This window comes from Dendrobates tinctorius, unplaced genomic scaffold, assembly GCF_039654945.1.
Source record: "Dendrobates tinctorius isolate UK_male_01 unplaced genomic scaffold, ASM3965494v1 ptg000156l, whole genome shotgun sequence".
NCBI classification, from domain to species: Eukaryota; Metazoa; Chordata; class Amphibia; order Anura; family Dendrobatidae; genus Dendrobates; species Dendrobates tinctorius.
The window spans coordinates 22862371-22881981 of NW_027361823.1; the positions used below are offsets into that span (position 1 = coordinate 22862371).

General features: G+C 44.8%; 1 protein-coding gene across 8 annotated transcripts in view; it reads right to left on the reverse strand.

The window, feature by feature from the left end:
• FAM13C (family with sequence similarity 13 member C) overlaps window positions 1-19611 on the reverse strand; it is a 193232-nt gene that overhangs the window by 79541 nt on the left and 94080 nt on the right. For all 8 annotated transcript variants that reach the window (XM_073548262.1, XM_073548264.1, XM_073548260.1 and 5 more), the window contains one exon: window positions 10033-10145. In XM_073548262.1, the coding sequence (XP_073404363.1) occupies window positions 10033-10145 (113 nt within the window). The remainder of the gene's footprint in view (window positions 1-10032; window positions 10146-19611) is intronic.

Sequence of the window (19611 nt, forward strand, 5' to 3'; positions counted from 1 at the left end):
AGGTGTGTATATACTGACAGACATGTGACTCTTAGATTGCACACAGGGGGACGTCCTTTCACTAAGCAAGGGACGTATGAAGGTAATTGCTTGCATCAGAAATTTTTAGTGGCTTCAGAGCAAAAGGGGTGAATACATAATTACATAACATATTTTTCGGACTATAAGACGAACCTAGGTTTTAGAGAAGGAAAAAAAATTGAAGCAAAAATGTGGTCAATTCTGTAATTAATATCCCTATCCTGGTATATATGGTCCCCTCATCCCCATCCTGATACACATGGCCCCCTCATCCCTACCCTGTTATGCATGGATCCCTCATCCCTATCCTGGTATGCATGGCTCCTCATCCGTATCCTTGTGTGCATGGCCCCCTCACCCCTATCCTGGTAGGTATAACTAACTACAGTACATACATACATACATTCCCACATACATACATACACACACTTGAGCTTTATACATTAGATCTATAAAGCTCAAGTGTGTGTATGTATGTATGTGTGTATGTTCGGGATTGGCATCCGCACCGTCGCAGCTACAGCCACAAAATTTGGCAGTCACACGTCTAGACCCCGAGAGTGTCCTAGGCTATGTTGTGAGGTGAAATTTTAACACTGCGCGTTCCAATTCACCAAACAATTTTGCCCCTATCTACATAATGGGGAAAAAGTGTGTGTGTATCAAGCCCCGCCCCTCATTATGATGTCATAATGGTTGCCATGGCGACGCTGATGTCATCATAGGTTGCAAGCCCCACCACTCACTATGATGTCATAATGGTAGACTATGGGATGGAGGATGTGTGATGGGTATATGGGTACTGGACTATGGGATGGAGGATATGTATGACGGGTTTATGGGCACGGGACTATGGGATGGAGGATATGTATGACGGGTATATGGGCATGGGACTATGAGATGAAGGATGTGTGATGGGTATATGGGCACTCGACTATGGGATGGCGAATATGTATGATGGGTATAGGGGCATGGGACTATGGGATGGAGAATGTGTGATGGGTATATGGGCATGGGACTATGGGATGGAGGATGTGTGATGGGTATATGGGCACTCGACTATGGGATGGAGGATATGTATGATGGGTATATGGGCACGGGCCTATGGAATCGTGGATCTGTATGATGGGTATATGGGCACGGGACTATGGGATGGAGGATGTGTGATGGGTATATGGGCACTCGACTATGGGATGGAGGATATGTATGATGGGTATATGGGCACGGGGCTATGGGATCGTGGATATGTATGATGGGTATATGGGCACGGGACTATGGGATGGAGGACAATTATAATTTGCTAAAGCTAACCGCAGTTAGTTACTATGCCCGGGCAGCGCCGGGCTCTTCAGCTAGTTTATACATATAAATGAGATCTCCTCTGAGGCGTCTAAGTTAAACAGGCCCAACTTTTCCAACCTTTCATCATATGAGACGCCTTCCAATGTGGAGCCCAAAACTGGATCCCATATTCTAGATGTGGCCTCACCAGTGATTTATAAAGTGGTAATAATACGTTGGGATCGCAGGATTTTATACACCCTAAAATCTTGTTTGCGTTTGTGGCTGCTGCCTGACATTAAGTGCTGCTGCTCAGCTTACTTGTGACCAGAATACCCAAGTCCTTCTCCTGTTCTGTATTCCTGAGCACACTCTCTTTTAATGTATATGCAGCAATAGGATTACTCCGTCCAAGGTGCATTACTTTACATTTATCTACATTAAATCTCTTTTGCCAAGTGTTTGCCCATTCAGATCGCTTTGCAATATTATAATGTCAAGGTTAGATTTTAATATCCTACATAGTTTGGTGTTGTCAGCAAAGACTGACACTTCACTCTCAATCCCATTCACAAGGTCATTAACAGAGAGGTTAAAAAGAATCGGAATACGTATGCACATTTTTAGGTATTTGATCCCATAAATTAAATTTACGCCTATATTTTTCTCAAATCACCAACTTAGACTATTTAGTGCTGATGCTTCACACAATCGTATTACAAAAATATTTAAACACAGGTTGTGATGTAACAAAATGGGTAAAAAGCCTGGGAGGGTTGAATACTTTTTCTGGCGTGGTACTTTCACATGCTTCATAAAGGAGGTAACATAGTGGACACCATGACAGAAACCTGACATTTTCTGTGTGGCGCTACCACATGGAATATTAGTGAGGCAAGATGGAGATGCTGTTTGCAACCATTTCTCACTTTAATTACCTGTTAATAAACACAGGAATCTTTACTACTGACTAAAGGGCCCGTTACACATAGCGATATCGCTAGCAATATCGCTGTAACGTCACTGGTTTTGTGACGTTATAGCGATATTGCTAGCGATATCGATACATGTGGTACTTACCTCCGACCGGCTCCCCCGCTGTCTGTCGCTGATCGCGTGAGAATCTGCTGGACCATTTCTCGTCGTCAGCTTCCTGCTAGGCTTCCTGTGGCGCCGACGAGCGACGCGTGGACGCGGGCGGGAGGACGTCAGGATCGCCGCGTCTGACAGGTAAGTAGCGACCCCCGACCGCTGCTATGTCGCTGGTGAGATCTGCCTGTGTGGCAGCTCACTAGCAACCACTTAGAGATGCACCAGCGATCCATATCGTTGTCGGGATCGCTTAGTGTAACGGTTCCCTAAGGCTGGTTTCACATTAGCGTTTGTGTGCGAAGCGTTTGATCCACATGCATACATATATTTAACATGGTGTACGCAGGGGCATGCGTTCGCATGCCTTTGAGTACACATGCGTCGTTTTGCGGTGTGCGGCGGTGTCTGGCAAACGCAACATGTTGCATTTTTTGATGAATATAAAACACCAGACTATAATTAACCAAAATAATCACAAATATATTGACTCAAAAATGCCATATACCAAAAAAAAGGAGAACATGAGTCACCATATATCAAAGATATGCCAATTTTATTAACACAAAATTAATCCAATAAATGTCAATTGCAAAAACATTAAAAAAATTGGTAACATGTATGGAGAAAAATATGATCCACAAGAAATGGAAGATAAGCAGCCACATGGAAAAAAGTTAAGATGGATCAAACCACCCACCCGTATGGATTGTGAGAGATTGAATGAATCCACCTAAACTAAACCATGTATCCGTAACAGAATTGTGCTTGTCACAAATAGAGCTGTCGTTAAACTGTATGCAGTAACAATAAATTTGAAAAAATAAAGAGTTAATTATCCATAAGAAAAATAACTTCTGGCCTTAGGTGTGGCCACAATCCCCCTACAAACGCAACATGTTGCATTTTTTGAGGCGTCAAAAGTCCGTCAAATATGCGCAGGCATGCGCATATGGATGAGTGCGTTAAAAAACACATTACTGTCTACGTGAACACACTGGTACGCAAGGACATGCGTACGCATACATTCTTCAAAATGTAAATAGAAATCCCATGAGAAACGCCCATTTTTGTCTGGTGTCATATCTAACGCATGCACATAAACAACGCAAACGCATGCAGATGTAAGATGCGTAAAATGATGTGCATAAAAAATGCTGCGCAAACATGCATTTTGCATACGTTTTTGCATGTGTTTGCGCATGTGGAGGATACGCTGCTATCTCAAATGCTAATGTGAACCTAGCCTTAATCGGCTGTTTTCAAGTTTGAAAGTGATCTCTGCTCCATGGGGTAGGTGATAACTTCCCAATCGATCCCAACAACTGGGACCCTGAAGTGCCTGGTGTGAATGAAGCATTGGTCAATCACCAGCACTGTCCCTCCCTTCATTGTTGTTATGGGAGTGCTGAAGACCAAGAGCAGCGTTTAGCTATTTCCAATAAGAATGACCACCATTCACACGGGGCTCTTCAGAGGCTAAGTTCCTGGGATGAATGAGGTCCCATCGGTCGGACTACTTTGCAATCGTGAAGTTTCTCCTATCCTATGGGTGGGGGATAACTTTTAAAACTATAGAATGCCTCTTTAAGCTGGCCATACACATTAGATAGCTATGGGCTAAATGATCATTTGGCTGACCGCTATCTCTCTCAACCCCCCCTCCCCCCCTTAAACAGAAACGCTTGGCTTGACCAAACGCTCCATTTTTCTCTATGAAAGAGCCACTATCAGAGTCCTCCAGTAGCACTGCATTAAAAAAAATTCATAGGTTTCAGAGGTGACACACATATACATGACTTTAAAGGGAAGGATAGAAAGAGTGCAAACAACTTGTAAATTTACGGAAAACACAAGTAGTAAAAGGATGGAGCTCAGAGTCTTCTCATCACCAGGTGTGACACCTGACCCACTGCTGACATATCACTTTAAGCCCTTTGCCATTCAAATCTTACAACAGAATCATTGTCAGAAAAATTTGAATTTATGCAAAGATAGTAAAGAATCTATTAAAGCCATAGAATTCTACAGCTACACGAGACCAATTCTACAATGCATTCCTCCTCTGTATTATGACTATAGGAAAGACAATCAATGTTGGGTAAATCTTTGGAGCCAGTTCTGGCTGTAACAGTTGATCGTTAATCAGCTTACCTGTATAGCTTACAAAGGGCAGGTAAAAGAACAACCCTTAAAATCTGACTTTAGCTTGTATGACTTTATTTTTGAGTAACCTCCTGGTATCCAACCATGGTTAGTCCTGCAACTATGGTATTTCCTCCTGTCCCTCCCGGTACTGGCCCAGCGAGTAAAATTATCCTTGCCTCAGGTTGACTCCTTTGGCCAGCACCTACTCCTTGGATGAAACCCAGGGGCCTCGTTGTTAATTCAGATCCCTCAATAGGGGTTAAAGGTTGAAGGCCGAGGATCCTCTGGGCTAGACAGAGGGACAAGTAGCAAGTCTGTCTGGTTTAGCCTTTTTTGAGCTGATGACTACAGATTGACTTTACCCAAATCCTGTGTAATAAAAATCTGTGCATCATATAAACAGAAATTAACCTGTGTTGTGGATTTTAGATACTTAGCAAGTCAATCTATGCTGTACATCTTCACTGTGAAATTTTCACCTTTGTGATGTAAATTTGCCGTAAAATCCACAATAAATGCACATCTAAAAAACAATCTGTGTGGACATATACTCATAGAAAAGAACAAAAGCAGTCAGTAAAAAAAAAAGAAAAAAAAAAAAGAAAAAATAAATCGCTTGTTTCCTTTCCTGATAAGCTATTGGTGGAGAAACAGTAGCTGTACTGTTACACATGAGCTTATCTGTGTAATTGTTTGAGTACAAGGTTGGGAGTATAGGAGTGCAGGATCACAAAGTACAGAACTTGTTGTATTTAATTTTTTTTTTTTTAATCAACAGACAAACAATAGGTTTTCTAATCTTCATTAGCAACTAAAGTATAATCACTGTAGAATGTGTCAAAGAGGGTCTTCTGATAAAAGTCTGCAGTGACTTAATACTTATAGCGCGCAGTACGCAAACTATCAGTATTCTCTAGTACTGCAGTCAACTGACTACAAGTATACGATCTGTACACTTCTGGCCACATTCCGACTAGAAGTCCTCACTCTCCCTCATACAAGTGAATTGAGAAAGGCCGAGCACGTCTAGTTGGCACGTGACAGCATGTATACAAATCGCATACATGTTCACATGATCGTCTGCAGTCACCAGCATCAAAGAATCCTGACAGTACGCACACCACACACTGTTATGATTCAGAAGTATGCAGACACATACAGTGACTGCTGACTTTTAATTAAAGATCAGACAACTCAATTAGGCCGGTTTCACATGTCAGTGTCTCCGGTACGTGTAGTGACAGTTTTCTCATGTACCGGAGACACTGACACACGTAGACCCACTGAGCGCACTCAGTGATGAGCAGTGATGTCACCGCTCATCGCTGAGTCTGGCTCTGCTCCATTCATTCCCCAGTCATTTACAGTCGGGAGCGGTTGTATTAGCAGCGCTCCGACTGTAAATGTATTAACCCCTGAGATGGATTTACGCCGCGGGACGTGACTAAGCGCCGGACAGGTAATGTATATATTTGCTTTATTATTTTCAACTTTTTTTCAGAAGATCGATGGCTTCGAAAAGAAATTACCAGTGTAATAAAGATTATAAAAACGTGTGTGTTGTATTCTTTCATTAAAATAATTTATTCTTATTGTGTGAGTGTGTTTATGTACCCTTTATTTACTGTAGGCTTAGTAATGGACAAGTGTCTTATTGACACCTCTCCATTACTAATCCGGGCTCAATGTCACGTTATAATAGAAAGGTGGCATTAACCCCCTTATTACCCCACTTGCCACCTCTACAGGGCAAGTGGGAAGAACCGGGCAAAGCTCCAGATTAGGCGCATCTAATAGATGCGCCTTTTCTGGGCAGCTGCGGGCTGCTGTTTTTAGGCTGGGGGGCCAAGATTAATGGCCCCTTACCAGCCTGAGAATATCAGCCCTCATCTGTCGGCTTTTGTCAGGTTGGTTGACAAAAATAGGGGGGACCCCACGCCGTTTTTTAAAATTATTTATTTAAATAATTAAAAAAACAGCGTGGGGACCCCTCCATTCTTCACAACCAACCTGGCTGAAGCTCACAGCTGAGGGCTGCAGCGCCCAGGTGTAAGTTTCGTCTGGTTGGTTCAGAAAATGAGGGGGACCCCAAGTTGGGTTTTCATTCATTTTTCTCTCCTGCTGGCAGAGCAGGAGAGTAGAATGTCAGCCGCGGTCAGCACCAGCCGCCGGGAACAGCGCCTACTGTAGCGCTTCTTCCCGGCGCCATCCGTGTGGTCCTGATGCGGCACATGTGTGCCACACGGAGGTACCACGTGTCAACATGGACACGGATAGCTCCGGTACCGGTTTTATCTGGACGTGTGAGACTGCCCTTAAGGGAAAGAACAGACAGAGTTTTCATCTTTGCTCTGCAATAGTCCATCAGCAGATTGCAGGTTGCTTTTATGTTTATAGCGTTTCTATTTAAGCAACTTCCAAATATATTCTTTTATTATTTTAATGATAGTCGCTATAGAAACTCATAACCACAAGTTCACACTGCGGATTATATAATGTTCCCAGCAAAGAGCAAACAGATGAACGGCATACTAGGGCACACAAATCACCACATTACCAGACGGAGCTATTTATCTGAAGTATTGCGGCATATAATTCAGTCAAAAAATGGAGGTGCTTGCATGAAAAAACATGAATATTTCAATATGAAGCGAAAAAAGAAGAAATATGCAGCACTCACCGATATAGCTGAAAAACTGTGCGTCTTTATTTCACATAAATTCCATCAATAGATGTGTGGACATGCAGGACGTTAGAGGAATGCTAGGGGAGGGAGGTGCCGGACAACGGCCGTTTCGCGATTACTCGCTTCTACGGGTCCAGGTGACCTGGATGTCCACACATCTATTGATGGAATTTATGTGAAATAAAGACGCAGAGTTTTTCAGCTATATCGGTGAGTGCTGCATATTTCTTCTTTTTTCGCTTCACATTGGATTATATAATGTGTCCAATACATGCAATGACTAAACAACCCACAGGGATCCGGTTATAAAATACCATTATTACAACTCCACTCTGATTCCTTTCTTTGAGCTAATAAATTATATAAATAGATGGAATTATGAGGTAAAAGTTAACTAAAAAGTTTCTGACTCACTCTACAAGTGACCAGAATAAGTGGTCATTTATTCAGCCACTTCCTTCCATACATTTAAGATTTCTTGACTGGTTTTGGCAGCTTTTGTCTCCAAATCGCAAAAATGTTTTTCAGACATTTTTTTCACAAGCATTTTTGGCCTGTGGTTTTTTTCTTTACAATGTGCAATGTAAATAGAAACCCAAAGTGTTGTATGGTAAGTTTTCTAACAACTCGCAAGCAACATCTGCAAAGAAGAAGTATAAACACCAGAAAAAGGGGCATAAAATACAAAACTGCACTATTTTGTAAAAAATAAATAAAACCCCGCCATCTGCCCCTGTAGACCGCAAGAGTTGCTAAGCTCACTAATTGGCTTCAGTGCTGTCAACTCTGCAGAAATAACAGACACACTGGGAGCAGCGGTGGAGACTCAGCGCTGGACCCGGGAATGGTGAGTAAAGCTGGTTTGTTTTGTTTGTTTTTTAAACAAACTGCAGCCGTGGGAGTTTTCTGAAACCGGAAACCACCTATATTTATATTTTACATACAGTATGCTATATGTATATATTTTTAATACTATTTAATGTTCATTTCAATATAAGAATATAAAAAATGATAAACAATTGGGTAAACAGTGTATATAAACATATATAAAAGTGAAGTTACATCCCACCCATTCCAGTCCTCTTCTGGCTGCAATGACTTGAAAAGAGACTTACCGGATCATTTAGAGGTTTATGTGTGAAGCGGAAGTTGCTTTGCCAATGCTGTTGTTTTGGCTCTCATAGACTTACATGGAAAAAAGAAACAACGCTACACACAGGGGAGCCGGCAAAGTTGAAGAGCAGATACACAGGCCACAAAAGTACGGGAGTGATGCTGGAAACACGGGAGGCGGAAATTGGTAATTATTTTAACCCCTTAGTGACCAACAATACGAATTAAAAAAGTCCTGAGATATAAGTGAACAGCACCATGATGGGTGAAGCAGCAGCTGTCGGCTGTACACTATAGCTGACACCCTGCTGCATCAGCCACGATCAGTGCTAGCATCTTAGGTTTAAACCCTAAGATGCTGCTGTCAATAGTGACTATGGCATCCATATGATTAGCAGAGTACGGGGGCTCCCTTATAAACCCCATTGACACACTGAGATCATGATTGTGTGGTCCTGATGGCTGCCATGGAAATTCATGGCCTTATAGAGTCGGAGTCATGAAGGCAGAGCCCATTTTGGTGGAGTTGGAGTCGGAGTCATGGAAACTGAGGAGTCGGAGTTGTAGTCGGAGGTTTGTTTTACTGACTCCACAGCCCTGGTATGAGGGAGTCAGAGTCTGAGTCGCGAGGTCGGAATTGAAGACCTTGTCATGGAAATTGAGGAGTCGGAGTTGGAGTGGGAAGTTTGGCTTACCGACTTCACAGCCTTGCATATAACAGCCCTAACGTTGGTCCGCTATAGTGACCTGTTCAGAAGTTAGCAACATTCAGGAGTTAAAAATAACATTTTTTCTTTCCTGTTATGCCACTTTGAATTAATCCCTGAAAAGCACCTGCTGGGTTAAAAAACTACCTGACAGCAGTTTTGAATATGTTGACGGGTGATGTTTTTAACATGGTATCACTTTTGGACATTTCCAATATATAGGACCCTAAAGTCACTTCAAAACGGAATAGGTCCCTAAAAAAATAAGCTGTAAATTTCCTTTAAAAAAATGAAAAATTAAGGCTACAATTTTAAACCTTCTAAAAGTATTCACAGTTTGAAAATTGCTAATTTTTAGAATTTTTTTGTCAAATTTTTGACATTTTTTTTAAAAAAACGCAAAACATATTGACCTAAATTAACCATTATCGTAAAATATAATGTGTCACGAAAAAATAAACTCAAAATTGCTGGGATATGTGGAAGTGTTCCAGAGTTATTACCACATAAAGTGGCACTGGTCAGATTTGAAAAATTTGGCCCGGTCACTAAAAACAAATAATATTTTTTTTAAAAAGTTAAAACATAAATACTTTACATTTTTTCAATTGTTAAGCATAATACAGCATGTGCATCTATCTACTCGTTTCACTACATTTCAACAAACATATTCAAATAATTTGACCCCCTCATCAGGCTCATTAATGGGACCCTGTGTTCTCCGCAGCACAGGCCGCTCAGTTTCGACTTCAGTCATACCCTTGAATAGACGTTTCGGATAAATAGGACATGATTAGAGTTTGGCAAGGCACAATGGTTCTTGTTCAAATAGAAACTTGCAGCTGGGGTGGGGGATAGCTGGTTGGTTCGTTTCATTGTCATTGACATGGACAAACAGAGCTATCTAGCCCCTTTATCACAGCCGGGGTTCAGCATTGTGAAGTTGTCCTGGACCTTATGCGATGTCAAATACAGAAGAAGTACTACCTTGGCTGAAAATCGGTGGCTCCTCTGAAGGATAAGTGAGGGCTATGCTCATGAGACGTCATCCCTTTAGTAGTCCAGATTTCGGGAAGGCATTGACTTACAGTCTCGATTTCCTGGAGAAATAAAATAAGTAAAATGAATTACTCTATAGTAAAAGGCTGCATCTTTTGGAGCACAGAGAATAAAACAAGAGGAAAGAAAAAAAAAGAATTATTTGTCTGTCTGTTGAGAGAACATGATCTCGTTGGAACACAGCTGAAATGTTCCTGATAATGTGGAAAGAGAAAGCGAATGCCACCTGAGCCAGGAGCATCCAACAAAGCAGCTCAGTACAAAAACACAAACATTTGAACAGACAGAATATGACACCCAGCACTGAGAGCCGTAAACAGGAGCACATTTTGGAAACATTGCTTTTAAGCACTGATCCGGTATTGTTCCAGATCCCTCAGTAATCAGACCTGTCCCGACATCAGCACATGATCGGTTTACGTAGGCTTTCATCAATGCTATAAAAAGTGCATGTATTCACAGAGGGTAGGAAAATAGAGTAAGTGGCTGTGTACACTGATTTAGTAATGACCCCTCCCATGTGTTAGCATCCAGCAATCCTGTTACTAGAATAACAGTCGGTCCTCTGCTGATGAGGGGCAAGAGCCAGAAACAACAGTCAACAGATGGGAATCTTCCTTTTTGAGCAGATTCTGTCTTCTCTGAAATCTTCAGTCATCTAATATACTTTTTGATAGCTCAGACATTAACTTACAGATTAACTACCTATAGGTGACATTAGAGAGAGAGACAGCGTTCTTCTTTATGGGGGAGAGTGAGTTACATACCTTTTCTCAAGGCTAGGGACACACGACTGCAAATTCTGTTATCTGACAAGAGTTGGGCCGTTCATGCAAATGAAACTCAGTTCAAACTCTGAACAAAGAGAAACAGATCTTCCAGAGAGCACATAAAAGGCAGCTAACTAGTACCTTACCTTGTACTTATGAGGGGCAAAAACCCCGAAACAGCTTTCTACAGATGGGACTCTCAGTTATTTGGAGGAGACCTAGCTTACCGGTAGTCCCATAGAAGTAATTTGAGGTTGTGAACTGCGCTAGCAATTAATTCACACACCTGTCTTAGGACCCCATGTTATCATTGGCAGAGGGGGTCCAGAGGTCTTACCCTTCCCCCTGTCCATTCCCAGCTATCATGCAATGATCACATATCCACAGAACTGTTCAGGGGCTATCCTATGAAATCAAATTGTGCATACGTGATAAATGTAGTATTACTGGCGAATGGAGGGTGGGGGTGGGATACGACCTCTGGGACACCCACCGATGATAAAGATTTATCTATAAACTATTCTACAGCAAAGCTCATGGAACAAGCCACAATTATCTAGTGTGACGGGTGGCACATATCTCAGAATGGCGGCAAAAAAAACATCGACTTACAGGATCAGGGCAGTTTTTCACATGGAACTCAAATGTCTTAGGAGATAGCACTCCAAGTGTATTGAGAGCAAAGCAAAAAACAAGACCCCTTTCTCTTAACCCTTCACATGGGTTGGTGGCAGACATGCAGGCTGCCATCTAATATGGATGCATTTCATTGTAATAATATAAAAAAATGTTATAAGACAAGGTACAATTGAAAACTGCTACAACAGCACCAATCATTAAAAAAAAAAAATGAAATATTTAGATAGACAATTTCTGTCTGGTATCTGGATGCTTTTCAGTAGATGTGCTCCTGCATACAGTAAATGAATTGATGGAATAGGTATCATGTCCAATGTGAAAGCAGATAACGTGAATTATTTTCGCTGCCTTTGTCTTGCCTATTTGTACACTTTCGCCTAATGTATTGCTATATTTCTCTAGTAATGATGTAAATTGCTCATAATAAACTGGAAAACAATTTTGATGGCTGTTTTTTTTCTTTTACAGCTTTGCATCAGTAAACTGCACCTTTAGTAAAATTAGGATAAATGTGAGCCATTATTAAGATTGTGCACACGGAGATTTTGCCTTTTGCTGTAGTAAAGCTGCTATAGAAGTGCATGAAGCCTCCTCTGGATTCTGTATGAATCCAACCATAAAAATTGAGGCATGTTCCACTAAATTGGAAGCCTTGATGTACGGTAACTGGAGAGTAGCTCCGTGCAATGGATTCAGACTCTTTTCAAAATATTAGGACCTGATGCTTCTTGCTGTCATATTAGTATTGTGTTTTAACACACTTTTCAATATTCGCTCATATAATACAGAAGACTGGGGAAAAAGGCATTTGAGAACAGTACTGGTCCAGACCAAATAAAAAAGCCCAAAAAGCACAAACACACTGCAAATGTAACGTAACATCATGTCAAACCAGAAATAATATACCGGGGAGCAATTTAAAGGAATGTTCCCACGAAACAAAGATGAAGCAAAAAATCTGCAACCTTTACAGTATCATTTTATCAACTCTCATCCGCTATAAATCTGCACTGTAAATTGATCTGAATGTCGTGCAAAGGATAAAATCTGCAGCATTTCAACAATGAATTCTACAAAAAAATATAATTAAAAAAATGATTTTGATCTGCTTTTAAGCTGTGGAAAATTCGGAGCATACCAATCCCTTGTATACATACCCTAAGGTGCCCAATATGTTAAACTCCATGTCAGGCAGGTTTAGGGCTTATCCAGATGTCCGTGGATCTCCGACTGATCAAGGACCACAATGCATGGACTGGCTGCGGGTCTCCCAATGGAGCATGACGGCTTCATGTATTTCTATGAGGCTGTCCCACTCGGGGCGAGAGATCTGCAGCCAGTTTGAGGATTGCCGTAAGTGATGAGACCAAGATGCACGAACGTCTGAAGGAGCCCTTAAGGGCCTGTTACACATAGCGATATCGCTAGCAATATCGCTAAAGCGTCACCGATTTTGTGACGCAGCAGCTATATCACTAGCGATATCACTACATGTGATACTCACCTCCGACCTGAAAAATAAAATGCAAAGAGAGGCGCAATGAGTGTACCTGTGTTTAAATTAATTCCCTAACTGAATCGACAGGGTGCTCACCTTACAGGGTTGTGCCACCCTTGCACAACCACGGTGTGAACGTGAATGGTGGTTGGGGAGCGTGTCCTCGCAACCCAGAAGGGCACTGTACGTGGCTGTCAGCAACCTCCGCTCTCCTGGTCAGTCCATCTCTCACCGGCTTCCTGATGTGAAGTTGAGACCGATCCCAGCCGTAAGTGAACACCAAGGATCCCGGAGCTGCCCAGCAAATGCAGGTTCTCCCACAAGCAACTGCCCTCCAAGCTGCTCCTGCCGCTGATTCTCAGAGAGGAAAATTCAATGTGAAGCAACAAAAAAAAAAGCGGTCTATAGGAGCGCTAAAGGAGAGGCAGAAACACACCTCCGACCGGCTCCCCCGCTGGTTATCGGTGATCGCGCGAGATCGGCCTGGTCCATTTCTCGTCGTCGGCTTCCTGCTGTGCCGACGAGCGAGCCATGGACGTAGGCGGAAGACGGTCACCCTCGCTGCGTCTGTCAGGTGAGTACGACCGCCGACCGCTGCTGCATCGCTAGTGAGATCTGCCTGTTTGGCAGCTCACTAGCGACCATTTAGCGATGCACTAGCGATCCTGACCAGGTCATATCGTGGTCGGGATCGCTGGTGCATCGCTAAATGTAACGGGGCCTTTACACAGATGTTTCTCACACAGTCAGAGTCCTGTTAATGGCTGCAATGCTGGACACTACTAAGATGTAACTTCTCAGTTTTCTAGTACTCAATGGATGGGATAGATGAGCTTACGTAACTAAGGGACCAGACTACTGCGGCCTCGCATATTTACATAGGTATTATGACTGAAAGTATCACTGGTTGCTACGGACGATGGTAGGTTTCTATGACCGAGCTGGGGCGAGCTCAGCCGTGTATGAAGTAGACAGGATCTCCACTGTTTAGTTTGGCATTGACTGTACAAGTTAGTTTTTCCAGCCTAGGACCACACAAGCCAATGATTGGCTGCAGCGATCATAAGGGCTCAGTCAGATGTCAGTGATTTTTCTCAAACACAAAATACGAAGTTTATTTTTTATCAGGGTGTCAGAGTTTGGCCAAAGTGTCAGTTTTTACCATCAGAGTTTCATTCATTTTTCTCAGATGAAAGACAAAAAAAAACTGATGGAGGAGGTTTTTCAAGCTTCTCCTATCAAACAGTCGGTGAAAATTGAAAAGCACATGGATGACACCAGAGTTCAATCCCCAAACAACCATAGATTTGCACTGGTGAGCTTGAACCGACACTTAGTACAGGCCGGAGCAAGCCACCCCCCCTCCCCCACGTGGCGTTAGCAAAGGCCGGCATGACAGGGGGTTGGAGGGGGGGGTGGGGATATTTTAATAAGGGTTGGAATATTCAGTAGGGGGGGTTTATAGGGCGAGTTAGGGGTGGGGCTTGGTCAGTTCCCGCTCCAGAGGCGTTCTGAGCAGTCCCCCATCTCCCTGCTTACCGTCATGGGATCTATCAAGCAGGTGCTGGAGAGGCTGTGGGTGGCTGTCAATAATCAGCCGCCCAGTTGGCTGGAGGCCCAAGTGTCTGGGATTATAGGAGGAGGCAGCGGAGATGACCCGATGGTCGTCGCAGGCGAGCGACGCTCCCGGCATATCCGGCCTCTGGAGTGCTTGTCCCCTGATGTGCCTCATAGGCCCCAGCGCCGGTGCAGGAGCCCCTCCAGGGACCATCCAGCCGGGTGCCTGCCCGCAAATGCCCAAGCAGGCCCCAGTCTGGGAGGAATCCGTCAGCCGGGCTGGGGCCTGCGCCGGTTAAGATGCTTTCTCCCCTGTTGCTGCGGGGGGTGGAGCCTTCGCTCACGAAGTCCTCGGTAGCTCCCTGTGATGTCACGGTGGGTCAGCTTGGTGATGACCCTGCCAGGCGGCCCGCCTTCTTCTCCAGACACAGACATCGGGGGAGAGCCTGTTCTGATGCAGCGACAGGCAGCGCCCAAGGTGATTCGGGACCGCTGGACCTGTCAGTGGACCGGGGATCATTTTCATTGCCCTCCAGCAGAGCTGGGACAGATCTGCTGCAGGGATCGCTTGGAAGCAGAGTGGGCGGTGGGCTTGTTTCCGGGGGGGCTACCCTCCCAGACTGAACCCACTGGCCCAGGAAGCCTTTCCAGTGGGATCATGTCCAGGATTGAGAGGTCTGTCGGGGCCATGGCATCAGGATCATCGTCTGGATGCGGACCTCAGCCTCTTGAGGGTCCAGGGAGCAGATCAGTGAAGATTTACAGCTGGACAGAGTCTATGTCCTGTATGTTGCCGGCGTTATCACTGTCACCGTCAGTGGGGGCTAGTCAGGCTGTGGGGTCCGTAGTGCAGGGCCAGGGACTAGGGGTTCAGTCTGACTTGGGGAGCGACGGTGTGAGAGAGTTATTGTGTAACGTGCGGAAGTTGCTGATGCATTTAGGGGGTGAGGGGTTGACGCCGTCGCATTTAGAGGCATGGGTGGGTTTTCAGGAGTTTGGTCGCAGTTCGGCGGGCTTGGGGTTTGTAGTGCCCAGCAGGTTTTCTGAACCGATATCAGTGTCCGTGCAGACCGAAAGAGAAAAGGAAGGTGGGATTCATTTGGATGATAGGGCGCATGGCGAAGTTAACGTTTGCTTTGAAGGGCCACTGGGGGCTCAATTAAAGAGGTGCATGAGAAGATTTGGAAAGACGAGTATGTTGAGATCTTTTCACTTATTGAGTTGGAGAACATTAATTTGGATAAAACTAAAAAGGATTATAGTAAAAAGGAGGAAGAGGAAAAATGGAGGTGGCGCCTGATCCCTCAGACGTTTGTGAATTGACTGCAGGCGTTTGCGATTTTGGCGAGTGTAATTGGTGTGAAGGCTCCGGAGAATTGCTCTGCCTTGTTTTGCTACTGTATGTGGATTCCATAGGTGGGGCGCATAGGGTTTATGGGGGTCAAGCTTGGCTTCGTTATGATGAGCAGTTCAGGCAGAGGAAGGCAGTTCGTCCGGCGATTCGGTGGGATCAGAAGGACATAGGTCTGTGGCTGCGGGTTATGGCGCCAACAAGGTTTGGTCATTCCTTTCAAGGTGGGGCCGGGGTTGCCGGCCAGTTGGCCTTTCAGGGAAGCACTCAAGGGACTGGGGATCAGTCAGGACAGGCAGGAGGTCAAAAGCACGGTTTATGCTGGCAGTTCAACGAAGGCCAGTGTAAGTTCAGAACCACTTGAAAGTTCAAGGACAAGCACGTGTGCTCACATTGCAGTGGTTCTTCACACGGCGCCGCCAGGTGTTTTAGAAAAAACAAGGGAAAGGCAGAGATTAATATTCCAAAAGGGGATGACACCAGTGAAACTGGACACGATGGTCCCCTATCAAAATAGATTCCCGGACAAGGATAAGTCGGAACTCCTGTTGTTGGGTTTCCGAGATGGATTTAGAATCCCTGCGCCTCCTTTTGAAATCCCTCATGTTTTGAAAAATCTCAGGTCAGCTGAGTTACATGCGGATGTTATTACAGAAAAGTTAAGTAAGGAGGTTTCATTGGGAAGGATGTCCGGACCTTTTTGGGTTCCTCCTTTGGCGGATTTGGTGGTATCACCTTTGGGTGTGGTTCCGAAGAAGGAACCAAATAAGTTCACGCTTATTCAGCATTTGTCGTATCCTCTGGGGAGGTCTGTGAATGATGGGAGAGACCCAGAGCTTTGTTCTGTGGTTTATACATCATTTGATGAGGCGGCACATTGTTGTGGCAGGGGTGCATTGTTGGCAAAAAACAATATTGAATCTGCTGGTCCACCCTGAGAGTGTCAGGTTGTTGGGTTGTTAACGGGGAGGGGGGTTTTACGTTGACATATGTTTGCCAATGGGTTGTTCGTTGTCTTGCGTGTTTGTTTGAGGCGTTCAGTTCCTTTCTCGAATGGGTGGTTCGTGAGGTGTCGGGCTTTGATTCTTTGATACATTACTTGGACGATACAAATATATCAGACTGGTGCAGTCTAGTGGCTGTGAGGTTATTTTAAAAACGGTGGTTTTGGTGGTGGAGCGTTTCGGTCTCCCGTTGGCTCATGAAAAAACAGAGGTGCCGTGTACGAGCCTCTCTTTCCTGGGCATTGTGATTGATTCGGTCAGTTGGGAGTTCAGGTTACCTGAGGAGAAGGTGGTGGCTTTGAGAGAGGAAGTGGCACGGGCGAGACGTTTGAAGAAGCTGTCACTGCGTGAGGTTCAGTCGCTTCTTGGAAAATTAAATTTTGCTCGTCGCATCATTCTGATGGGGAGAGTCTTTTCACGTAGGTTGGCTAGCACCATGGCTGGAGCGAAGGCTCCACATCATTTGTCCTGCGAGCAACAAGGCTGATTTGGAGGTGTGGGACAGTTTTTTGGCGCGGTATAACGGTCGTTCCTTGCTGATTGAGGAGGCGGTTGGTAACGTTGAGTTGGACCTCTTTACGGATGCTTCCGGCGGTGTTGGCTTTGGGGCCTATTTTGGAGGTCGGTGGTGTGCCACTAAGTGGCCTGAGGAATGGTTTGCTTTGGGTTTGGTGAGGAATGTAACATTGCTGGAGATTTTTCCCATTCTGATGGCGGTGCATTTGTGGAGGGATGATTATCAGAACAAGCGGGTCCGCTTCCATTGTGACAACATGGCTGTCGTGTGTGCGATCAATAGTTTGACGGCATCTTCCCCTCCGGTGATTAGGGTTCTTTGTCAATCGGTGTTGTTTTGCTTGTCCATAAATGCGTATGTTACTGCCTCTCATGTGCCAGGTGTGAAGAATGATGTCGCTGATTCCTTGTCTTGTTTTCAGTGGGAGTGTTTCCAGTCGCTGGCTCCGGATGTGGAGGAACAGGGTTTGGAGTGCCCGGGAGAGCTTTGGAGTGTGGTATCCGGGCTGCAGGACCTTTGATTCCGGCGTCGTTGGCTCCCAGGATGTGGGCTGCTTAACAATCGGTATGGTGTGCATGGGAGAGTTGGCTGGTGTCTTGTGGGGCCAGCTGCACTGGCGAGAATCAGGTGGGAGCTTTGTTATGGTGGCTGAGTCGAGGGGCGGATGAATGGTGGTCAGCAGCAAAGGTGAGTAGGCTTAGCGCGGCTTTGGCCTTTGGTTTTAAGCTTAGGGGTCAGAGAGATGTGACAAAGTCATTTTTGGTAAAGCAAGCGATTAGGGGGTTTAGAAGAAGGGATGGTCGGGGGGATTGTAGGCTCCCGGTCTCTTTAGTGTGCTGGAACAGTTAGGCGTGCGTTCGGAGGTGGTTTGTGTGTCTGACTTTGAGGTCACTCTTTTTCGTTTAGCCTTTTCTTTTGCCTTTTTTGGGGCTTTAAGGGTTGGGGAAATTGTGTCTCCTAGTAGGCTTAGACAGGGAGGTTTGCTGGCTAAGGATGTAGTTTGTACTGGCATTCACTTGGAATTTTGGATCAGGTGGTCTAAAACGGACCAGGAGGGAAAAGGTAAGCGGGTGGTGTTAGGGGCAGTGCCGGGCTCTTTGATGTGCCCAATTCATTGTTTACTGGCGTCTGACAGTTTTCAGCCGGGAAAGAATGGGCCATTATTGTGTCATGAGGTCGGGTCTTTTCTTTCTTAATTTCAGTTTGTTGCGGTTTTCACACAAGCCTTGACTGTTTTGGGTTTAGATGCTTCCCGGTTTGCATCTCACTCATTTCGGATTGGGGCTGCAACTGAGGCAGCAGTTTGAGGTTTAGCCCCTGAGGTAGTGCAGAGGATCGGGAGATGGGAGTCAGGGCGTTACAAGAGTTACATTAGGCCTTAAGGGGTAGGGATGTTTTTTTTTTCCTCTTGTAGGGTGCGTTGTTCCCTTGTTAAAAGTGCGGGTCGTAAGATGTTTCTATTTTATTATAGGTTCCAATCCTCTGTTGGTCTGGATCATTGGTCACTCCTATATCTATTGGGGCACAAGGAGCGCAGATTTGTGGCATGAGGGAAGACAACTCGGTTTTACCAGGGATATGGCGGTCATCAGGTGGTTGGGTTTCAGGGGATTGAAATAGAACAAGGTTATTCAGGAAATACAGAGTAGCGTCAGGTTGGACAAGCCACCTGACATTTTGGTTCTGCACGTCGGGGGCGAATGACTTGGTGGTTCGCCCGTTTCGTGAATTGGTAAGGGACATCAAGCATGATTCACAGAGGCTATGGTTCCACAGAAACGCTGGTGACATGCTAGATCAGTGGAAAAGAGCAATAAGGTGAAAATTAAGGTGAATAGGGCGGTATCTAGTTTTGTAATTAGGAATGGAATTGTGACGATATTTCATTTTGAGTTGGAAGAAGGGGGTGAGGAGTTTTTGCTGGGAGATGGGGTGCACTTAAATGCGGTGGGCATCGAACTGTGGGCACTCGGTTTACAGAGCGGTATTGAGAAGGCCATAGCAGTTTGGTGTGGGGGGGGGTCTCGGGCCATTGTGGCGGTTGGGGGTCCTTGAAGTTGGTGCTAAATTGGCCCGGGGGATCCATGGGTATACAGATTCTTCAGTTGGTGTTGGATTACGGTTCTATGGTCTCGTGATTTGGGGGAGTCTTAGCAACTGTGGGCAGGATT